The sequence below is a fragment of the Tachyglossus aculeatus genome, chromosome 14 (genome assembly GCF_015852505.1).
Source record: "Tachyglossus aculeatus isolate mTacAcu1 chromosome 14, mTacAcu1.pri, whole genome shotgun sequence".
NCBI classification, from domain to species: domain Eukaryota; kingdom Metazoa; phylum Chordata; class Mammalia; order Monotremata; family Tachyglossidae; genus Tachyglossus; species Tachyglossus aculeatus.
In genome coordinates this window covers 2,213,502-2,233,098 of record NC_052079.1, presented here as the reverse complement: position 1 = coordinate 2,233,098, position 19,597 = coordinate 2,213,502, and the positions used below count along the sequence as shown (strand labels likewise).

Sequence of the window (19,597 nt, the reverse complement as noted above, 5' to 3'; positions counted from 1 at the left end):
TTCAGTCGTATTTATTGAGCGCTTACTGTGTGCCGAGCACTGTACTAAGCGCTTGGGTCATCCCCCTGCGGGACATGCACTGTGTCCAAACTTTTTAACTTTTATCTACCGCGACTCTTAGTACAGGGCCCGTCACGTGGCATGTGTTTAACAAGTGCCATAATTTAAAAAAAAATCCGTGGTATGTATTTAGTGCTTACTATGTGCTTGTCAGAGTTCAGTAGCGTAAGTAGACAATCTGTGTATGTGTATGTGTATACATACATATACACACAAAAATTTATACACAAAAATTTACACACACACACAGATCAGCTTACATGCACACACATATATAAGAAGCCTACACGCACGCACGTATATGACTGCACGCACGCAAGTATAAGAAGCCTACACGCACGCACGTATATAAGCCTGCACGCATGCACGCATATAAGCAGCCTACCTGCACGCATGCATATAAGCCTACACGCACGCATATAAGAAGCCTGCACGCATGCATATAAGAAGCCTGCACGCACATATATAAGAAGCCTGCATGCACGCACGTATATAAGAAGCCTGCAAGCACGCACGCACGTATATAAGAAGCCTGCACGCACGTATATAAGAAGCCTGCACGCACGTATATAAGCCTGCACACACAAGGAGCTTACACGCACACAAATTTATATGCACACACACGTGTGTGTGTGTGTAAGTTTATACACACATATATATATATAAGTTTATACCCATCCTATCATAAGCACACAAGATAATTATATATGAGGCCCTGGACCTCCAAATAATATTAATAATAATGTGTATTTGTTGCACACTTACTATGCGCTAAGCACTGCCATAGCTACCAATCCACTGATGGTGTGTATTGAGCACTTAGAGAAAAATATTATCTTGTGTGCTTATGATTGCACATCCAGTGAGTTAGTCAGACCCCAGCAGGAGTGGGAGGGGAATCCATCAGCCGACTCGCACTTGCAAAACAAATTATTTTTAGGCCGTCCCGAAAAATACCTTGGCCATGACTGTTTTAATTACAGGGGTGAGTCAAGTAAATGAGAGCTCATTACGGACGGAGGACTCTGTCCAGGGCCCGGGGTGAATGGGCGCGACCCATTTTTAAAAGTCCCGGATGGCTCCAGCAGTGCGGATCAAAGCGGAGTAAGTGGCCTTTTCACCTCCTCGGTGGCGGTCGAAGCGTGCCTGAAATCACGAGACAATTCAAGGGCGTTTATAAAGACCGTCGAACGACAAGAAAAATAGAAGTTGCTCCACCGTGAAAGTTAAAAATGGTTTCGTGTTCCCCCTAGTTGTGGAGGGGCCGGCTCCGTGTCTTCCACTCCCATTTTGTGTTTATAGGACACAGCTCTTTGGCATCGCCCAATTATCCCGGACTGTATCCCTTAAGCACTTTATTAACAATAATCGTAGTATTATTTGTTAAGCGCTTACTGTAAACCCAGCACTGTACTAAACTCTAGGGTAATAATAACAATGGTATTTGTTAAGCGCTTACTATGTGCCAAGCACTGTTCTAAGCACTGGGCGGGATCAGGTTGTCCCACGTGGGGCTCCCAGTCTTCATCCCTATTTTACAGATGAGGTCACTGAGGCCCAGAGAAGCGAAGTGACTTGCCCAAAGTCACACAGCAGACAAGTGACAGAGTTGGGATTAGAACCCATGACGTCTGTATCTACCCTACTTGATAATAATAATAATAATAATAATAATAATAATGGCATTTAAGCAGTATGTGCAAAGCACTGTTCTAAGCGCTGGGGAGGTTACAGGGTGATCCCAGGTTGTCCCACGGGGGGCTCACAGTCTTAATCCCCATTCTACAGATGACGTAACTGAGGCACAATCAATCAATCGTATTTGAGTGCTTACTGTGTGCAGAGCACTGTACTAAGTGCTTGGGAAGTACAAGTTGGCAACAAGTTGGCACAGAGAAGTGACTTGCCCAAGGTCACCCAGCTGACAATTGGCAGAGCCAGGATTTGAACCCATGACCTCTGACTCCCAAGCCCAGGCTCTTTACATTGAGCCACGCTAATCAGATAATAAACAAGATGATGATGATGGCATTTATTAAGCGCTTACTATGTGCAAAGCACTGTTCTAAGCGCTGGGGAGGTTACAAGGTGATCAGGTTGTCCCACGGGGGGCTCCCAGTCTTCATCCCCATTTTACAGGTGAGGGAACTGAGGCCCAGAGAAGTGAAGTGACTTGCCCAAAGTCACCCAGCTGACAAGTGGCGGAGCCGGGATTTGAACCCATGACCTCTGACTCCAAAGCCCGGGCTCTTTTCCACAGAGCCACGTTACTTCTCTAAGATAATCAGGTCCCACGTGGGGCTCACAGTCTAAGTAGGAAGGAGAACGAATATCGAATCCCCATTTTACTGACGAAGGAACTGAGGCCTAGAGAATCCAAAGTCCAGTGCTCTGCACACACTAAGCGCTCAATAAGTACGATTGAATGAATGAATGAAGCCAAGGGACTTGCCCGAGGTCACACAGCGGGTAAGTGGCGGAGCCGGGATTAGAACCCAAGTCCTGTGAAAGAGTCTAAAACACAATCCATCAGCGGTATTTATGTGGAGCGCTTACTATGTGTAGCGGTAAGCACTCAGTAAATACTATTGATTGATATTACCAAGGGTGACTCCAGCAAGACACGAAATCCCTGCTCTTCCTACAACCAAGACATTCAGATCTATCAGATGGTTGGCTTTTTTATGTGCCAGAGATACCACGTGTTGGTAAAAACGAAAGGCCTTTCCCACTACGAAATGTTATTTAGGAAATGAAATTCGTTGTACTTATTTATTACTCTATTTGTACGTATTTATTCTATTTATTTTATTTTGTTGATATGTTTTGTTGTCTGTCTCCCCCTTCTAGACTGTGAGCCAGAGATGCCGCGTGTTGGTAAAAACGAAAGGCCTTTCCCACTACGAAATGTTATTTAGGAAATGAAATTCGTTGTACATATTTATTACTCTATTTTATTTGTACATATTTATTCTATTTATTTTATTTTGTTGATATGTTTTGTTTTGTTGTCTGTCTCCCCCTTCTAGACTGTGAGCCCACTTTTGGGTAGGGACCGTCTCTAGATGTTGCCAACTTGGACTTCCCAAGCGCTTAGTCCAGTGCTCTGCACACAGTAAGGGCTCAATAAATACGATTGAATGAATGAATGAGGGTTGAAGTGCTTCAGGCTTAGAAAAAAAATACATACATGTACACTTATTTGTATATGTGCTTCAGTCTTAGAAAAAAATACACATATATACACACATCTATTTTTCTAAGACTGAAGCTGCGTGTTGGTAAAAATGAAAGACTGTTCCCACTATGAAATGTTATTTAGGAAATGAAACTCAAGGGTTGAAGTGCTTCAGTCTTAGAAAAAAAATACATATATATAGTCTATATTTGTACATGTGCTTCAGTCTTAGAAAAAAATGCACATATATACACACACATATATTTTTCTAAGACTGAAGCCACGTGTTGGGAAAAACGAAAGACCTTTCCCACTACGAAATGTTATTTAGGAAATGAAACTCGAGGGTTGAAGTGCTTCAGTCTTAGAAAAAAATACACATATATACACACATATATTTTTCTAAGACTGAAGCCGCATGTTGATAAAAATGAAAGACCCTTCCCACTACGAAATGTTATTTAGGAAATGAAACCTGAGGATTGAAGTGCTTCAGTCTTAGAAAAAAAATACATCTACACACATATATTTGTATATGTGCTTCAGTCTTAGAAAAAAATACACATATATACACACATATCTGTTTTTCTAAGACTGAAGCCGCGTGTTGGTAAAAATGAAAGACCTTTCCCACTACGAAATGTTAGTTAGGAAATGAAACTCGAGGGTTGAAGTGCTTCAGTCTTAGAAAAAAATATATGTATACGTATATATTTGTATATGTGCTTCAGTCTTAGAAAAAAAATACACATATATACACACATATATTTTTCTAAGACTGAAGCCGCGTGTTCGTAAAAATGAAAGACATTTCCCACTACGAAATGTTATTTAGGAAATGAAACTTGAGGGTTGAAGTGCTTCAGTCTTAGAAAAAGAATACATATATATATATATATATATATATATGTATATGTGCTTCAGTCTTAGAAAAAAATACACATATATACACACATATATTTTTCTAAGACTGAAGCCGCGTGTTGATAAAAGTGAAAGACCTTTCCCACTACGAAATGTTATTTAGGAAATGAAACCTGAGGGTTGAAGTGCTTCAGTCTTAGAAAAAAAAAATACACATTTATATTTGTATATGTGCTCCAGTCTTAGAAAAAAAATGCAAATATATACACACACATATATATTTTTCTAAGACTGAAGCCACGTGTTGGTAAAAACGAAAGACCTTTCCCACTACGAAATGTTATTTAGGAAATGAAACCCGAGGGTTGAAGTGCTTCAGTCTTAGAAAAAGAATACATATATATATACATATGTATATGTGCTTCAGTCTTAGAAAAAAATACACATATATACACACACATATTTTTCTAAGACTGAAGCACTTCAACCCTCGGATGTGTGTGTATATATATATATGTATATATGTGTATGTATATGTATATATGTGTATAGTGTATATATATGTATGTATATATGTGTGTATGTATAATATATATATTATAATATATATTATATATATTATGTGGATTTGAGCACATCCTCTGGTTTTAGGGCAAACAGTCTCGTCTGCACTCCATAAGTTCCCTGAGTGGAAGGAAATTTGGGCACGAAGCAGGAGAGGCCGGGTGGTTCAGTGGAAAGAGCCCGGGCTTGGGAGTCCGAGGTCGTGAGTTCTAATCCCGGCTCTGCCACTTATCAGCTATGTGACTTTGGGCAAGTCACTTCACTCCTCTGGGCCTCAGTTCCCTCATCTGGAAAATGGGGATGAAGACTGTGAGCCCCACGGGGGGGACAACCTGATCACCTTGTATCTCCCCCAGCGCTTAGAACAGTGCTTGGCACATTGTAAGCGCTTAAATACCATAATAATTATTATTTTAGCCATGGAAACCCCAGGAACTTCAATACAAACCAACGCAGTCCTTCTCAATCAGTTCGTTTGGATCTTTAGCCTTTTTTAAAGCCCTTTAGGATAGGGTAGATGTTTTCAAATGCGTCGTAGATTTCCGAACGGTCTTTGGCTCCTGCAAAAGGAAAGTTCACAAAGTGTACAAGCGGAATGAGAGTAGTAATAATAATAATAATAATAATAATAATAATAATAATGATGGCATTTATTAAGCGCTTACTATGTGCAAAGCACTGTTCTAAGCGCTGGGGAGGTACAAGGTAATCAAGTTGTCCCATGGAGGGCTCACAGTCTTAATCCCCATTTTACAGATGAGGTAACAGAGGCCCAGAGAAGTGAAGTGACTTGCCCAAAGTCACACAGCTGACAAGTGGCGGAGCCGGGATTTGAACCCCTGACCTCTGACTCCAAAGCCCGGGCTCTTTCCACTGAGCCACGCTGCTTCCCCAATAATTCCCCAATAATATTTGAGTAGCACTTACTCTGCGCCAAGCACTGTACTAAGCGCTGGGGTGGCTTCGGGATAATTGGGTCCCACACGAGGCTGATAGTCTAAGTAAGAGGAAGAACCGGTACTGATTCCCCCATTTGACAGATGAGGTAACTGAGGCCCAGAGAAGTGAAGTGAGCTGCCCAAGATCATCAATCGTATTTATTTATTGAGCGCTTACTATGTGCAGAGCACACAAGGTCACACAGCAGGAAAGTGGCAGAGCTGGGATGATAATAATAATAATGTTGGTATTTGTTAAGCGCTTACTATGTGCCAAGCACTGTTCTAAGCGCTGGGGGGGATACAAGGTGATCAGGTTGTCCCACAGGAGGCTCTCAGTCGTCATCCCCATTTTACAGATGAGGTCACTGAGGCCCAGAGAAGGGAAGTGACTTGCCCAAAGTCACACAGCCGACATGTGGCGGAGTCGGGATTTGAACCCATGACCTCTGACTCCTAAGCCCGGGCTCTTTCCACTGAGCCACGCTGCTTCTCAACCCACGACCTCTGACTCCCCGGGCTCTTTCCACCACAAAAAGATTGACAGTGTTTTGGACGGTTGTAACCCAGATCTGGACCCTTTAAGCACTTGATATTCACCGCATTCATTCAATCGTATTTATTGAGCGCTTACTGTGTGCAGAGCACTGTACTAAGCGTTTGGAAAGTACAAATCGGCAAGAGGTAGAGACGGTCCCTACCCAACAACGGGCTCACAGTCTAGAAGGGGGAGACAGACGACAAAACAAAACATCCTCAGCCCCCACAACACTTCTATGCAGCTCTGTAGTCTATTTTACTTTTTTATTTTATTTTAAGCTCCCTGTGGGCAGGGAACACATCAGCCAACTCTGTTGTACTGTCCTCTTCCAAGAGCTTAGTACAGTGCTCTGCACATGGGGAGTGCTCAATAGATACCACTGATTAAATGTAATACTATTACGGATATTACTGTCTGCACAGGGTTAATGCTCAGTAAATACCATTAATTGAAATATTACTACTATCACAGCCCTCTAGACTGTAGCCTCATTGTGGGCAGGGAATGTGTCTGTTTATTAGTGTATTGTCCTCTCCCAAGCTCAGTAGATACCACTGATTAATTGAAATACTATTACGGATATTACTGTCTGCACAGGGTTAATGCTCAATAAATATCATTAATTGAAATATAATTACTCCTATCACAGCCCTCTAGACTGTAGGCTCATTGTGGGCAGGGAATGTGTCTGTTTATTAGTGTATTGTCCTCTCCCAAGCTCAATTGATACCACTGATTAATTGAAATACTGTTACGGATATTACTGTCTGCACAGGGTTAATGCTCAATAAATACCATTAATTGAAATATTATTACTACTGTCACAGCCCTCTAGACTGTAGGCTCATTGTGGGCAGGGAATGTGTCTTTTTATTAGTGTATTGTCCTCTCCCAAGCGCTCAGTACAGTGCTCTGCACATGAGGAGTGCTCAATAGGTACCACTGATTAATTGTAATACTGTTACGGATATTACTGTCTGCACTGGGTTAATGCTCAATAAATACCATTAATTGAAATATTATTCCTACTGTCACAGCCCTCTAGACTGTAGGCTCGTTGTGGGCAGGGAATGTGTCTGTTTATTAGTGTATTGTCCTCTCCCAAGCTCAATAGATACCACTGATTAATTGAAATACTATTATGGATATTACTGTCTGCACAGGGTAAATGCTCAATATATACCATTAATTGAAATATTATTACTACTATCACAGCCCTCTAGGCTGTAGGCTCACTGTGGGCAGGGAATGTGTCTGTTTATTAGTGTATTGTTCCCTCCCAAGCGCTCAGTACAGTGCTCTGCACATGAGGAGTGCTCAATAGGTACCACTGATTAATTGTAATACTGTTACGGATATTACTGTCTGCACTGGGTTAATGCTCAATAAATACCATTAATTGAAATATTATTCCTACTGTCACAGCCCTCTAGACTGTAGGCTCGTTGTGGGCAGGGAATGTGTCTGTTTATTAGTGTATTGTCCTCTCCCAAGCTCAATAGATACCACTGATTAATTGAAATACTATTATGGATATTACTGTCTGCACAGGGTAAATGCTCAATATATACCATTAATTGAAATATTATTACTACTATCACAGCCCTCTAGGCTGTAGGCTCATTGTGGGCAGGGAATGTGTCTGTTTATTAGTGTATTGTTCCCTCCCAAGCGCTTAGTGCAGTGCTCTGCACCTGGGGAGTGCTCAGTAGATACCACTGATTAATTGAAATACTATTACGGATATTACTCTCTGCACAGGGTTAATGCTCAATAAATGCCATTAATTGAAATACTATTACCACTATCACAGCTCTCTAGACTGTAGGCTCATTGTGGGCAGGGAATATGTCTTTTCATTCATGTATTGTCCTCTCCCAAGCGCTTAGTCCAGTGCTCTGCATGCAGTAAGTACTCAATAAATACCATTGAATATTACAAATACTGCTCAGCACACAGTAAGTGCTCAATCACTAATGGATTAAAATGCTAGTAAGAATACTACTCTCTGCACACTGTAAAAGCTCAGTACCACTGAGAGAAGCAGCGTGGCTCAGTGGAAAGATCCCGGGCTTTGGAGTCAGAGGTCATGGGTTCAAATCCTGGCTCTGCCAACTGTCAGCTGTGTGACTTTGGGCAAGTCACTTCACTTCTCTGAGCCTCAGTTACCTCATCTGTAAAATGGGGACTAAGATTGTGAGCCTCACATGGGACAACCTGATCATCTTGTATCCTCCCCAGCGCTTAAAACAGTGCTTTGCACATAGTAAGTGTTTAATAAATACCAAAATTATTATTATTATTATTATTACCATTGATTGAAATATTAAGAAATCCCATTCTCAGTGCAGAGTAAGCTTTCACTAGATACCACTCATTAAAATACTATTTTGAATACTACTCTGTGCGCACAGTAAGCACTCAGTAGATACCTTTGATTGATTGAAATGCTTTAGGAATACTATTCCCTGCACACAGCGAGTGGTCAAGATAGTATTAATTAAAATACTACTCTCTGTACACAGTAAGCGCTCAATAGATATCACTGATTGATTGAAATGCTATTAGGAATACTATTCTCTGCACACAGCGAGTGGTCGAGATAGTATTAATTAAAATACCACTCTCTGTACACAGTAAGTGCTTAATAGATACCACTGATTGATTGATTGAAATGCTATTAGGAATAGTAGTCTCTGTACACAGTTAGTGCTCAATAGATACCATTGATTGATTGATTGATTGAAATGCTATTAGGAATACTATTCTCTGCACACAGTGAGTGGTCGAGATAGTATTAATTAAAATACTACTCTCTGTACACAGTATGCGCTCAATAGATACAATTGATTGATTGATTGAAATGCTATCTATTAGGAATAGTAGTCTCTGTACACAGTGCTCAATAGATACCATTGATTGATTGAAATGCTATTAGGAATACTATTCTCTGCACACTGTGAGTGGTCGAGATAGTATTAATTAAAATACTACTCTCTGTACACAGTAAGCGCTTAATAGATACCACTGATTGATTGAAATGCTATTAGGAATAGTAGTTTCTGTACATAGTTAGTGTTCAATAGATACCATTGATTGATTGATTGATATGCTATTAGGAATAGTAGTCTCTGTACACAGCGAGTGGTCGAAATAGTATTAATTAAAATACTACTCTCTGTACACAGTAAGTGCTCAATAGATAACACTGATTGATTGATTGAAATGCTATTAGGAATAATAGTCTCTGTACACAGTTAGTGCTCAATAGATACCAATTGATTGATTGATTGAAATGCTATTAGGAATAGTAGTCTCTGTACACAGTTAGTGCTCAATAGATACCATTGATTGATTGAAATGCTATTAGGAATACTATTCTCTGCACACAGCGAGTGGTCGAGATAGTATTAATTAAAATACTACTCTGTACACAGTAAGCGCTCAATAGATACCACTGATTGATTGATTGAAATGCTATTAGGAATAATAGTCTGTACACAGTTAGTGCTCAATAGATACCATTGATTGATTGATTGAAATGCTATTAGGAATAGTAGTCTCTGTACACAGTTAGTGCTCAATAGATAGCATTGATTGATTGATATGCTATTAGGAATACTATTCTCTGCACACAGCGAGTGGTCGAAATAGTATTAATTAAAATACTACTCTCTGTACACAGTACGCTCAGTAGATACCACTGATTGAATGAAATGCTATTAGGAATAGTAGTCTCTGTACACAGTGCTCAATAGATACCATTGATTGATTGATTGATTGACTGAAATGCTATTAGGAATACTATTCTCTGCACACAGCGAGTGGTCGAGATAGTATTAATTAAAATACTACTCTGTACACAGTAAGCGCTCAATAGGTACCACTGATTGATTGATATGCTATTAGGAATACTACTCTCTGTACACAGTTAGTGCTCAATAGATACCATTGATTGATTGATTGAAATGCTATTAGGGATACTATTCTCTGCACACAGCGAGTGGTCGAGATAGTATTAATTAAAATAATACTCTATATACAGTAAGCGCTCAATATATACCACTGATTGATTGATTGAAATGCTATTAGGAATAGTAGTCTCTGTACACAGTTAGTGCTCAATAGATACCATTGATTGATTGAAATGCTATTAGGAATACTATTCTTTGCACACAGCAAGTGGTCGAGATAGCATTAATTAAAATACTACTCTATACACAGTAAGCGCTCAATAGATTCCACTGATTGATTGATTGAAATGCTATTAGGAATAGTAGTCTCTGTACACAGTTAGGGCTCAATAGATACCATTGATTGATGGATTGAAATGCTATTAGGAATACTATTCTCTGCACGGGCTTTGGAGTCAGAGGTCATGGGTTCAAATCCCGGCTCTGCCAACTGTCATCTGGGTGACTTTGGGCAGGTCACTTCTCTGGGCCTCAGTTCCCTTATCTGGAAAATGGGGATTAATGTGAGCCCCCCCGGTGGGACAACCTGATCACCCTGTAAACTCCCCCAGTGCTTAGAACATTGCTTGGCACATAGTAAGCGCTTAATAAATGCCATTATCATTATCATCAATCGGTGGCATTTGTTGAACACTTACCAAATGCCACCAATTGATGATGATAATAATAATGGCATTTATTAAGCGCTTACTCGGTACACTGTACTGAGCGCTTGGGAGAGACCATGACAACAGAGCTGTAGCGACACATTCCCTGCCCACAATGAGTTGAGAGTTTGTGGAAACACTAGCCTCCCTGCACGCGGCAAGTGCTCAATAAATAGGAGTGAATATTACAAATACTAGCGCTCACTAGCCTCTCCGCTCACGGTAGGCGCTCAGTAGGTAGCACTTCCCACGGCGACCGACTCCTCTTCGGAAATCGGAGGGGCCTGCCCCGGACTTACCCGTGAGCACGACTTTCCCGGACACGAAGATGAGGAGCACGATCCTTGGCTTCACCATCCGATAGATGAGGCCGGGGAAGAGCTCGGGCTCGTAACTGTTCCGAGAGGGGGAGAAGGAAGAGGTTGGGACCTTGCGATGAACGCTCCGGCCGTTTACCTTCGGGTGCCCCCCGGATCGTCTTCCAGAGGAGCTATCTAATCATAATAATCATAATAATGGTATTTATCAAGGGCTTACTATGTGCAAAGCACTGTCCTAAGCGCTGGGGGGGTTACAAGGTGATCAGGTTGTACTTAATAAACACCTCCATTTTATTAGAATGATTATTAATCACCACTCTGCTAAGAAATTCCTTTAGATCCTTAAGAAGTTGGGTGTTATAATAACGGTAATAATAATAATGGTATTTGTTAAGCGCTTACTGTGTGTGAAGCACTGTTCTAAGCGCTGGGGGGGATACAAGGTGATCAGGTGAGAATAATGATGGCGTTTATTAAGCGCTTACTATGTGTAAAGCACTGTTCTAAGCGCTGGGGAGGTTACAGGGGGATCAGGTTGTCCCACAAGGGGCTCGCAGTCTTCATCCCCATTCTCCGGATGAGGCCCAGGGAATAATGATGGCATTTATTAAGTGCATACTATGTGCAAAGCACTGTTCTAAGCACTGCGGGGGGATACAAGGTGATCAGGTTGTCCCATGAAGGGCTCACAGTCTTCATCTCCATTCTCCAGATGAGGCCCAGAGAATAATGATGGCATTTATTAAGCGCTTACTATGTGCAAAGCACTGTTCTAAGCACTGGGGAGGTTACAGGGTGATCAGGTTGTCCCATGGGGGGGCTCACAGTCTTCATCCCCATTTTACAGATGAGGTAACTGAGGCACAGAGAAGGGAAGTGACTTACCCAAAGTCACCCAGCTGACCAGTGGCAAAGCCGGGATTTGAACCCACGACTTCTGACTCCCAAGCCCGGGCTCTTTCCACTGAGCCACGCTGCTTCCCCCCCAGCTCTTAGTACAGCGCCTGGCACCTAGTAAGCACTTAAATACCGTAATTATTATTATTATTTACAGAGCCACCACACTGATTCCACACGCTGGGAAAATAGGTGGTCCTGCCGCAGTTGAGATTGGGGGGTGGTATTCATATTTACTGACAATTACTGTGTGCAGAGCACTGTACTAAGCACATGGGAGAGCACTGTACTAAGTGCATGGGAGTGCTCAATACAACAATAAGCAGATACCTTCTGGACCCACAATGTGCTTACAGTCTAGAGGGGGAGACGGGGGTAAATATAAATAAATAAATGATGGGTATTGGGTAAGGATTGTATTTAATAATAATAATAATGGCATTTATTAAGTGCTTACTATGTGCAAAGCACCGTTCTAAGCGCTGGGGAGGTTACAAGGTGATAGTACAGTGCTCTGCACACAGTAAGCGCTCAGTAAATACAATTGAATGAATGAAAAGGTGATCAGGTTGTCCCACGGGGGGCTCGCAGTCTTAATCCCCATTTTCCAGAGGAGGGAACTGAGGCCCAGAGAAGTGAAGTGACTTGCCCAAAGTCACACATCTGACAGTTGGCGGAGCCGGGATTTGAACCCACGACCTCCGACTCCAAAGCCCGGGCTCTTTCCACGGAGCCACGCTGCTGCTGAATAGGACTTTCCAAGCGCTTAGTCCAGTGTTCTGCACACGGTAAGCGCTCAATAAATACAACTGAATGAATGAATTGATGCCTGCCTACTTGTTTTGTTGTCCATCTCCCCCCTTTCTATTCATTCAATCGTATTTATTGAGCGCTTACTGTGTGCAGAGCACCGGACTGAGCTCTTGGGAAGTACAAGTTGGACTTTATAAACCGTGAGCCCGTTGTTGGGTAGGGATTGCCTCTATCTGTTGCCCAATTTCTTTCCAAGCGCTCAGTCTAGTGCTCTGCACACAGTAAGCGCTCAATAAATACGAGTGATTGATTGATTGAATAAATACGATAGAACGAATCAATGAATTGATGCTTGTCTACTTGTTTTGTTGTCCGTCTCCCCCCTTTCTAGACCATGAGCCCTTTGTCGGGTAGGGATTGCCTCTCTCTGTTGCCCAGTTGGACTTCCGAAGCGCTTAGTCCAGTGCTCCGCACACAGTAAGCGCTCACTAAATACCATCGAACGAATGACTGAATCGATGCCTACTTGTTTGGTTTTCCCGTCCGTCTCCCCCCTTTCTAGTCCGTGAGCCCGTTGTCGGGTAGGGATTGCCTCTCTCCGTCGCCCAACTGGACTTCCGAAGCGCTTAGTCCAGTGCTCTGCACACAGTAAGCGCTCACTAAATACCATCGAACGAATGACTGAATTGATGCCTACTTGTTCGGTTTTCCCGTCCGTCTCCCTCCTTTCTAGGCCGTGAGCCCGTTGTCGGGTAGGGATTGCCTCTCTGTTGCTTAATTGGACTTCCGAAGTGCTTAGTCCAGTGCTCCGCACACAGTAAGCGCTCACTAAATACCATCGAATGAATGACTGAATCGATGCCTACTTGTTTGGTTTTCCCGTCCGTCTCCCCCCGTTTCTAGGCCGTGAGCCCGTTGTCGGGTAGGGATTGCCTCTCTCTGTCGCCCAACTGGACTTCCAAAGCGCTTAGTCCAGTGCTCCGCACACAGTAAGCGCTCACTAAATACCATTAAATGAATGACTGAATTGATGCCTTCTTGTTTGGTTTTCCCGTCCGTCTCCCCCCTTTCTAGGCTGTGAGCCCATTGTCGGGTAAGAATTGCCTCTCTCTGTTACCCAACTGGACTTCCTAAGCGCTTAGTCCAGTGCTCCGCACACAGTAAGCGCTCACTAAATACCCTCGAACAAATGACTGAATTGATGCCTACTTGTTTTGTTTTCTCATCCGTCTCCCCCCTTTCTAGTCCGTGAGCCCATTATCGGGTAGGAATTGCCTCTCTCTGTTACCCAACTGGACTTCCGAAGCGCTTAGTCCAGTGCTCCACACACAGTAAGCGCTCACTAAATACCCTCGAACAAATGACTGAATTGATGCCTACTTGTTTTGTTTTCTCATCCGTCTCCCCCCTTTCTAGTCCGTGAGCCCGTCGTCGGGTAGGGATTGCCTCTCTCTGTCGCCCAACTGGACTTCCGAAGCGCTTAGTCCAGTGCTCCGCACACAGTAAGCGCTCACTAAATACCATTAAACGAATGACTGAATTGATGCCTACTTGTTTGGTTTTCCCGTCCGTCTCCCCCCGTTCTAGGCCGTGAGCCAGTTGTCGGGTAGGAATTGCCTCTCTCTGTTGCCCAGTTGGACTTCCGAAGCGCTTAGTCCAGTGCTACGCGCACAGTAAGCGCTCACTAAATACCATCGAACGAATGACTGAATCGATGCCTACTTGTTTGGTTTTCCCGTCCGTCTCCCCCCGTTCTAGGCCGTGAGCCCGTTGTCGGGTAGGAATTGCCTCTCTCTGTCGCCCAACTGGACTTCCGAAGCGCTTAGTCCAGTGCTCCGCACACAGTAAGCGCTCACTAAATACCATTAAATGAATGACTGAATTGATGCCTTCTTGTTTGGTTTTCCCGTCCGTCTTCCCCCTTTCTAGACCGTGAGCCCGTTGTCGGGTAGGGATTGCCTCTCTCTGTTGCCTAATTGGACTTCCGAAGCGCTTAGTCCAGTGCTCCGCACACAGTAAGCGCTCACTAAATACCATTAAACGAATGACTGAATTGATGCCTACTTGTTTGGTTTTCCCGTCCGTCTCCCCCCGTTCTAGGCTGTGAGCCCGTTGTCGGGTAGGAATTGCCTCTCTCTGTTGCCCAGTTGGACTTCCAAAGCGCTTAGTCCAGTGCTCCGCACACAGTAAGCGCTTAATAAATACCATCGAACGAATGACTGAATCGATGCCTACTTGATTTGTTTTCCCGTCCGTCTCCCCCCTTTCTAGGCCGTGAGCCCGTTGTCGGGTAGGGTTTGCCTCTCTCTGTTGCCCAGTTGGACTTCCAAAGCGCTTAGTCCAGTGCTCCGCACACAGTAAGCGCTCACTAAATACCCTCGAACGAATGACTGAATCGATGCCTACTTGTTTGGTTTTCCCGTCCGTCTCCCCCCTTTCTAGTCCATGAGCCCGTTGTCGGGTAGGGATTGCCTCTCTCTGTCGCCCAACTGGACTTCCGAAGCGCTTAGTCCAGTGCTCCGCACACAGTAAGCGCTCACTAAATACCATCGAACGGATGACTGAATCGATGCCTACTTGTTTGGTTTTCCCGTCCGTCTCCCCCCTTTCTAGTCCGTGAGCCCGTTGTCGGGTAGGGATTGCCTCTCTCTGTCGCCCAACTGGACTTCCGAAGCGCTTAGTCCAGTGCTCCGCACACAGTAAGCGCTCACTAAATACCATCGAACGGATGACTGAATCGATGCCTACTTGTTTGGTTTTCCCGTCCGTCTCCCCCCTTTCTAGGCCGTGAGCCCGTTGTCGGGTAGGGATTGCCTCTCTCTGTTACCCAACTGGACTTCCGAAGCGCTTAGTCCAGTGCTCTGCACACAGTAAGCGCTCAGTAAATACCATTAAACAAATGACTGAATTGATGCCTTGTTGTTTGGTTTTCCCGTCCGTCTCCCCCCTTTCTAGGCCGTGGGCCCGTTGTCGGGTAGGGATTACCTCTCTCTGTTGCCCAACTGGACTTCCAAAGCGCTTAGTCCAGTGCTCCGCACACAGTAAGCGCTCACTAAATACCATCGAACGAATGACGGAATTGATGCCTTGTTGTTTGGTTTTCCCGTCCGTCTCCCCCCCTTCTAGTCCGTGAGCCCGTTGTCGGGTAGAAATTGCCTCTCTCTGTTGCCTAATTGGACTTCCGAAGCGCTTAGTCCAGTGCTCCGCACACAGTAAGCGCTCACTAAATACCCTCGAACAAATGACTGAATTGATGCCTACTTGTTTGGTTTTCTCATCCGTCTCCCCCCTTTCTAGTCCGTGAGCCCGTTGTCGGGTAGGGATTGCCTCTCTCTGTTGCGCAGTTGGACTTCCAAAGCGCTTAGTCCAGTGCTCCGCACACAGTAAGCGCTCACTAAATACCATCGAACGAATGACTGAATTGATGCCTATTTATTTTGTTTTCTCATCCGTCTCCCCCCTTTCTAGGCCGTGAGCCCGTCGTCGGGTAGGGATTGCCTTTCTCTGTTCCCAAGCGCTTAGTCCAGCGCTCGGCCCACAGTAAGCGCTCAATAAATACGACAACACGCGGGGACGAAGAAAGGGAACAAGTAACCTGCAGAATTGTTGGTGGGTGAGCACCAGGCCCTCCAGGCGGATGGGGAACTTCACGTCGCAGCTGCCCACCATGTTTTGGATTTTGAAGTCCAGGAACCTGGCGGGGAACCCCAACTTCTGCACGACGCGGGCGTACTTCCTGGCCGCCAGGCGGGACTGCTCCTCGCTGACGGAGGGACACCGAGTCACGAGGGCGAGACCTTCCCCCGCCTCCCATCCCACCCTCTCCCAGAATCCGGGGGTTGGCACCGGATGGGGTGGGATGGGAGAGAAAGAGGGCCTCCGCACCGCAGGGACCACGGGGGTTGGACTGTATTGGAGGATAATAACGATATTTTTCCGGGGGGATCAATCAATCGTATTTATTGACTGTGTGCAGAGCACTGTACTGAGCGCTTGGGAAGTACAAGTTGGCAACATATACAGTCATCATCATTATCATCAATCGTATTTATGGAGCGCTTACTGTGTGCAGAGCATTGTACTAAGCGTTTTCCTCCTCAGGCTTACCCTCTCTTCCTGCCCTTTTCATTCAATTGTATTTATTGAGCGCTTACTGTGTGCAGAGCACTGTACTAAGCGCTTGGGAAGTACAAGTTGGCAACATATACAGTCATCATCATTATCATCAATCGTATTTATGGAGCGCTTACTGTGTGCAGAGCACTGTGCTAAGCGTTTTCCTCCTCAGGCTTACCCTCTCTTCCTGCCCTTTTCATTCAATCGTATTTATTGAGCGCTTACTGTGTGCAGAGCACTGTACTAAGCGCTTGGGAAGTACAAGTTGGCAACGTATACAGACAGTCATCATCATTATCATCAATCGTATTTATGGAGCGCTTACTGTGTGCAGAGCACTGTGCTAAGCGTTTTCCTCCTCAGGCTTACCCTCTCTTCCTGCCCTTTTCATTCAATCGTATTTATTGAGCGCTTACTGTGTGCAGAGCACTGTACTAAGCGCTTGGGAAGTACAAGTTGGCAACATATACAGACACTCATCATCATTATCATCAATCGTATTTATGGAGCGCTTACTGTGTGCAGAGCACTGTACTAAGCGCTCGGAAAGTCCAATTGGGCAACAGATAGAGACGGTCCCGACCCAACAACGGGCTCGCAGTCGAAAAAGGTAAGCGCTTACTACGTGCCGGGCGCTGTTCTAAGCGCTGGGGGAGATGCCGGGTCATCAGGTTGTCCCCCGTAGTAGTTGTACGTATTTATTCTATTTGGTTCATTCATTCATTCAACCGTACTTATTGAGCGCTTACTGTGCGCAGGGCACTGGACTAAGCGCTTGGGAAGTCCACGTTGGCAACTCTTAGGGAAGGAGGTAATGATTGAATGGATGAAAAAAATTAAATAGAATAAATATGTACAAGTAAAATAAGAGTAATAAATCTGTACAAATATCTAGCCATATGTCCAGGTGCTGTGGGGAAGGGAAGGAGGTAAGGCGGGGGGGATGGAGAGGGGGAGAAGGGGGAGAGTTGCCAACTTGGACTTCCCAAGCGCTTAGTACAGTGCTCTGCACACAGTAAGCACTCAATAAATACGATTGAAGGAAGGAAGGAAGCACTTAGTACAGTGCTCTGCACACAGTAAGCGCTCAATAAAAACGATTGAATGAATGAATGAAGCGCTTAGTACAATGCTCTGCACACAGAAAGCGCTCAATAAATATGATTGAATGAATGAAGGAAGCGCTTAGTACAGTGCTCTGCACACAGTAAGCACTCAATAAATACGATTGAATGAAGGAAGGAAGGAAGGAAGCACTTAGTACAGTGCTCTGCACACAGTAAGCGCTCAATAAATACGATTGAATGAATGACTGAAGGAAGGAAGCGCTTAGTACAGCGCTCTGCACACAGTAAGCACTCAATAAAAATGATTGAATCTCTTAGTACAGTGCTCTGCACACGGTAAGCGCTCAATAAAAACGATTGAATGCATGAATGAAGTGCTTAGTCCAGTGCTCTGCACACAGTAAGCGCTCAATAAATATGACTGACTGAATGAATGAATGATTAGTATTAACAAACACCACCATTAACACCAGGCCGCTTGTCCTGGACAGGGAACATGTCTGTTCTGTTGTCAATCAATCAATCGTATTTATTGAACGCTTACTCTGTGCAGAGCACTGTACTAAGCGCTTGGGAAGTACAAGTTGGCAACATATAGAGACAGTTCCTACCCAACAGTGGGCTCACTGTCCTCCCCCGAGCGCCTAGTACAGCGCTCTGTACACGGTAAGCGCTCAGTAAATACAACAGAGCGAGTGAAGGAAGGGAGGAGAGGGCCCGGAAGGGAAACCAGAGGCGGCGGTTCGGTCCGTCGTATGTACTGAGCGCTTACTTTTAGACTGTGAGCCCACTGTTGGGTAGGGACTGTCTCTATATGTTGCCAACTTGGACTTCCCAAGCGCTTAGTACAGTGCTCCGCACACAGTAAGCGCTCAGTAAATACGATTGATTGATTACTGCGTGCGGCTGAGGTCGCTGAGGCCCAGAGAAGGGAAATGACTTGGCTAAGGTCCCACGCGGGGCTGGACGGACGGTACCTTTTGGCCCCTGTGCAGACCATCTTCCCCGAACTAAAAATCAGCGCCGTCGTCCGCGGCTCCCGGATCCTCATGATCACAGCGGCGAACCTCTGGAGGCGATCCATTCATCATCATCATCATCATAATCATCATAATGGCATTTATTAAGCGCCTACTACGTGCCAAGCACCGTTCTAAGCGCTGGGGAGGTTACCGGGTCGTCAGGTTGTCCCACGGGGGGCTCCCAGTCTTCATCCCCATTTGACAGAGGAGGTCACTGAGGCCCAGAGAAGTGACTTGCCCAAAGTCACCCAGCTGACAGTTGGCGGGGCCGGGATTCGAACCCACGACCTTGGACTCCAAAGCCCGGGCTCTTTCCACTGAGCCACGCTGCTTCTCTGTTTGATGGTATTTACAGAGCGCTCTGGAGTCGATTAACGGCATTTATTGAGCGCTCACCTCTGGAGTTGTATATATGTTTGTACATATTTATTACTCTATTTTATTTGTACATATCTATTCTATTTATTTTATTTTGTTAGTATGTTTGGTTTTGTTCTCTGCCTCCCCCTTTTAGACTGTGAGCCCACTGTTGGGTAGGGACTGTCTCTAGATGTTGCCAGTTTGTACTTCCCAAGCGCTTAGTACAGTGCTCTGTACACAGTAAGCGCTCAATAAATACGATTGATGATGATGATGAGTTGATCGATTGATCGACA

The 19,597-nt window shown here is 44.5% G+C and overlaps 1 protein-coding gene across 1 annotated transcript in view; it reads right to left on the bottom strand.

The window, feature by feature from the left end:
- Positions 1 to 998: 998 nt before the first annotated feature.
- Positions 999 to 19,597, bottom strand: part of TBPL2 (TATA-box binding protein like 2) — a 28,062-nt gene continuing 9,463 nt past the window's right edge. The window contains exons 4-8 of the mRNA XM_038756711.1: positions 18,897 to 18,988; positions 16,332 to 16,499; positions 11,066 to 11,160; positions 5,115 to 5,226; positions 999 to 1,206 (exon numbers count right to left, since the gene is read on the bottom strand). Coding sequence (XP_038612639.1) covers positions 5,150 to 5,226; positions 11,066 to 11,160; positions 16,332 to 16,499; positions 18,897 to 18,988 — 432 coding nt within the window. The 3' untranslated portion in view covers positions 999 to 1,206; positions 5,115 to 5,149. The remainder of the gene's footprint in view (positions 1,207 to 5,114; positions 5,227 to 11,065; positions 11,161 to 16,331; positions 16,500 to 18,896; positions 18,989 to 19,597) is intronic.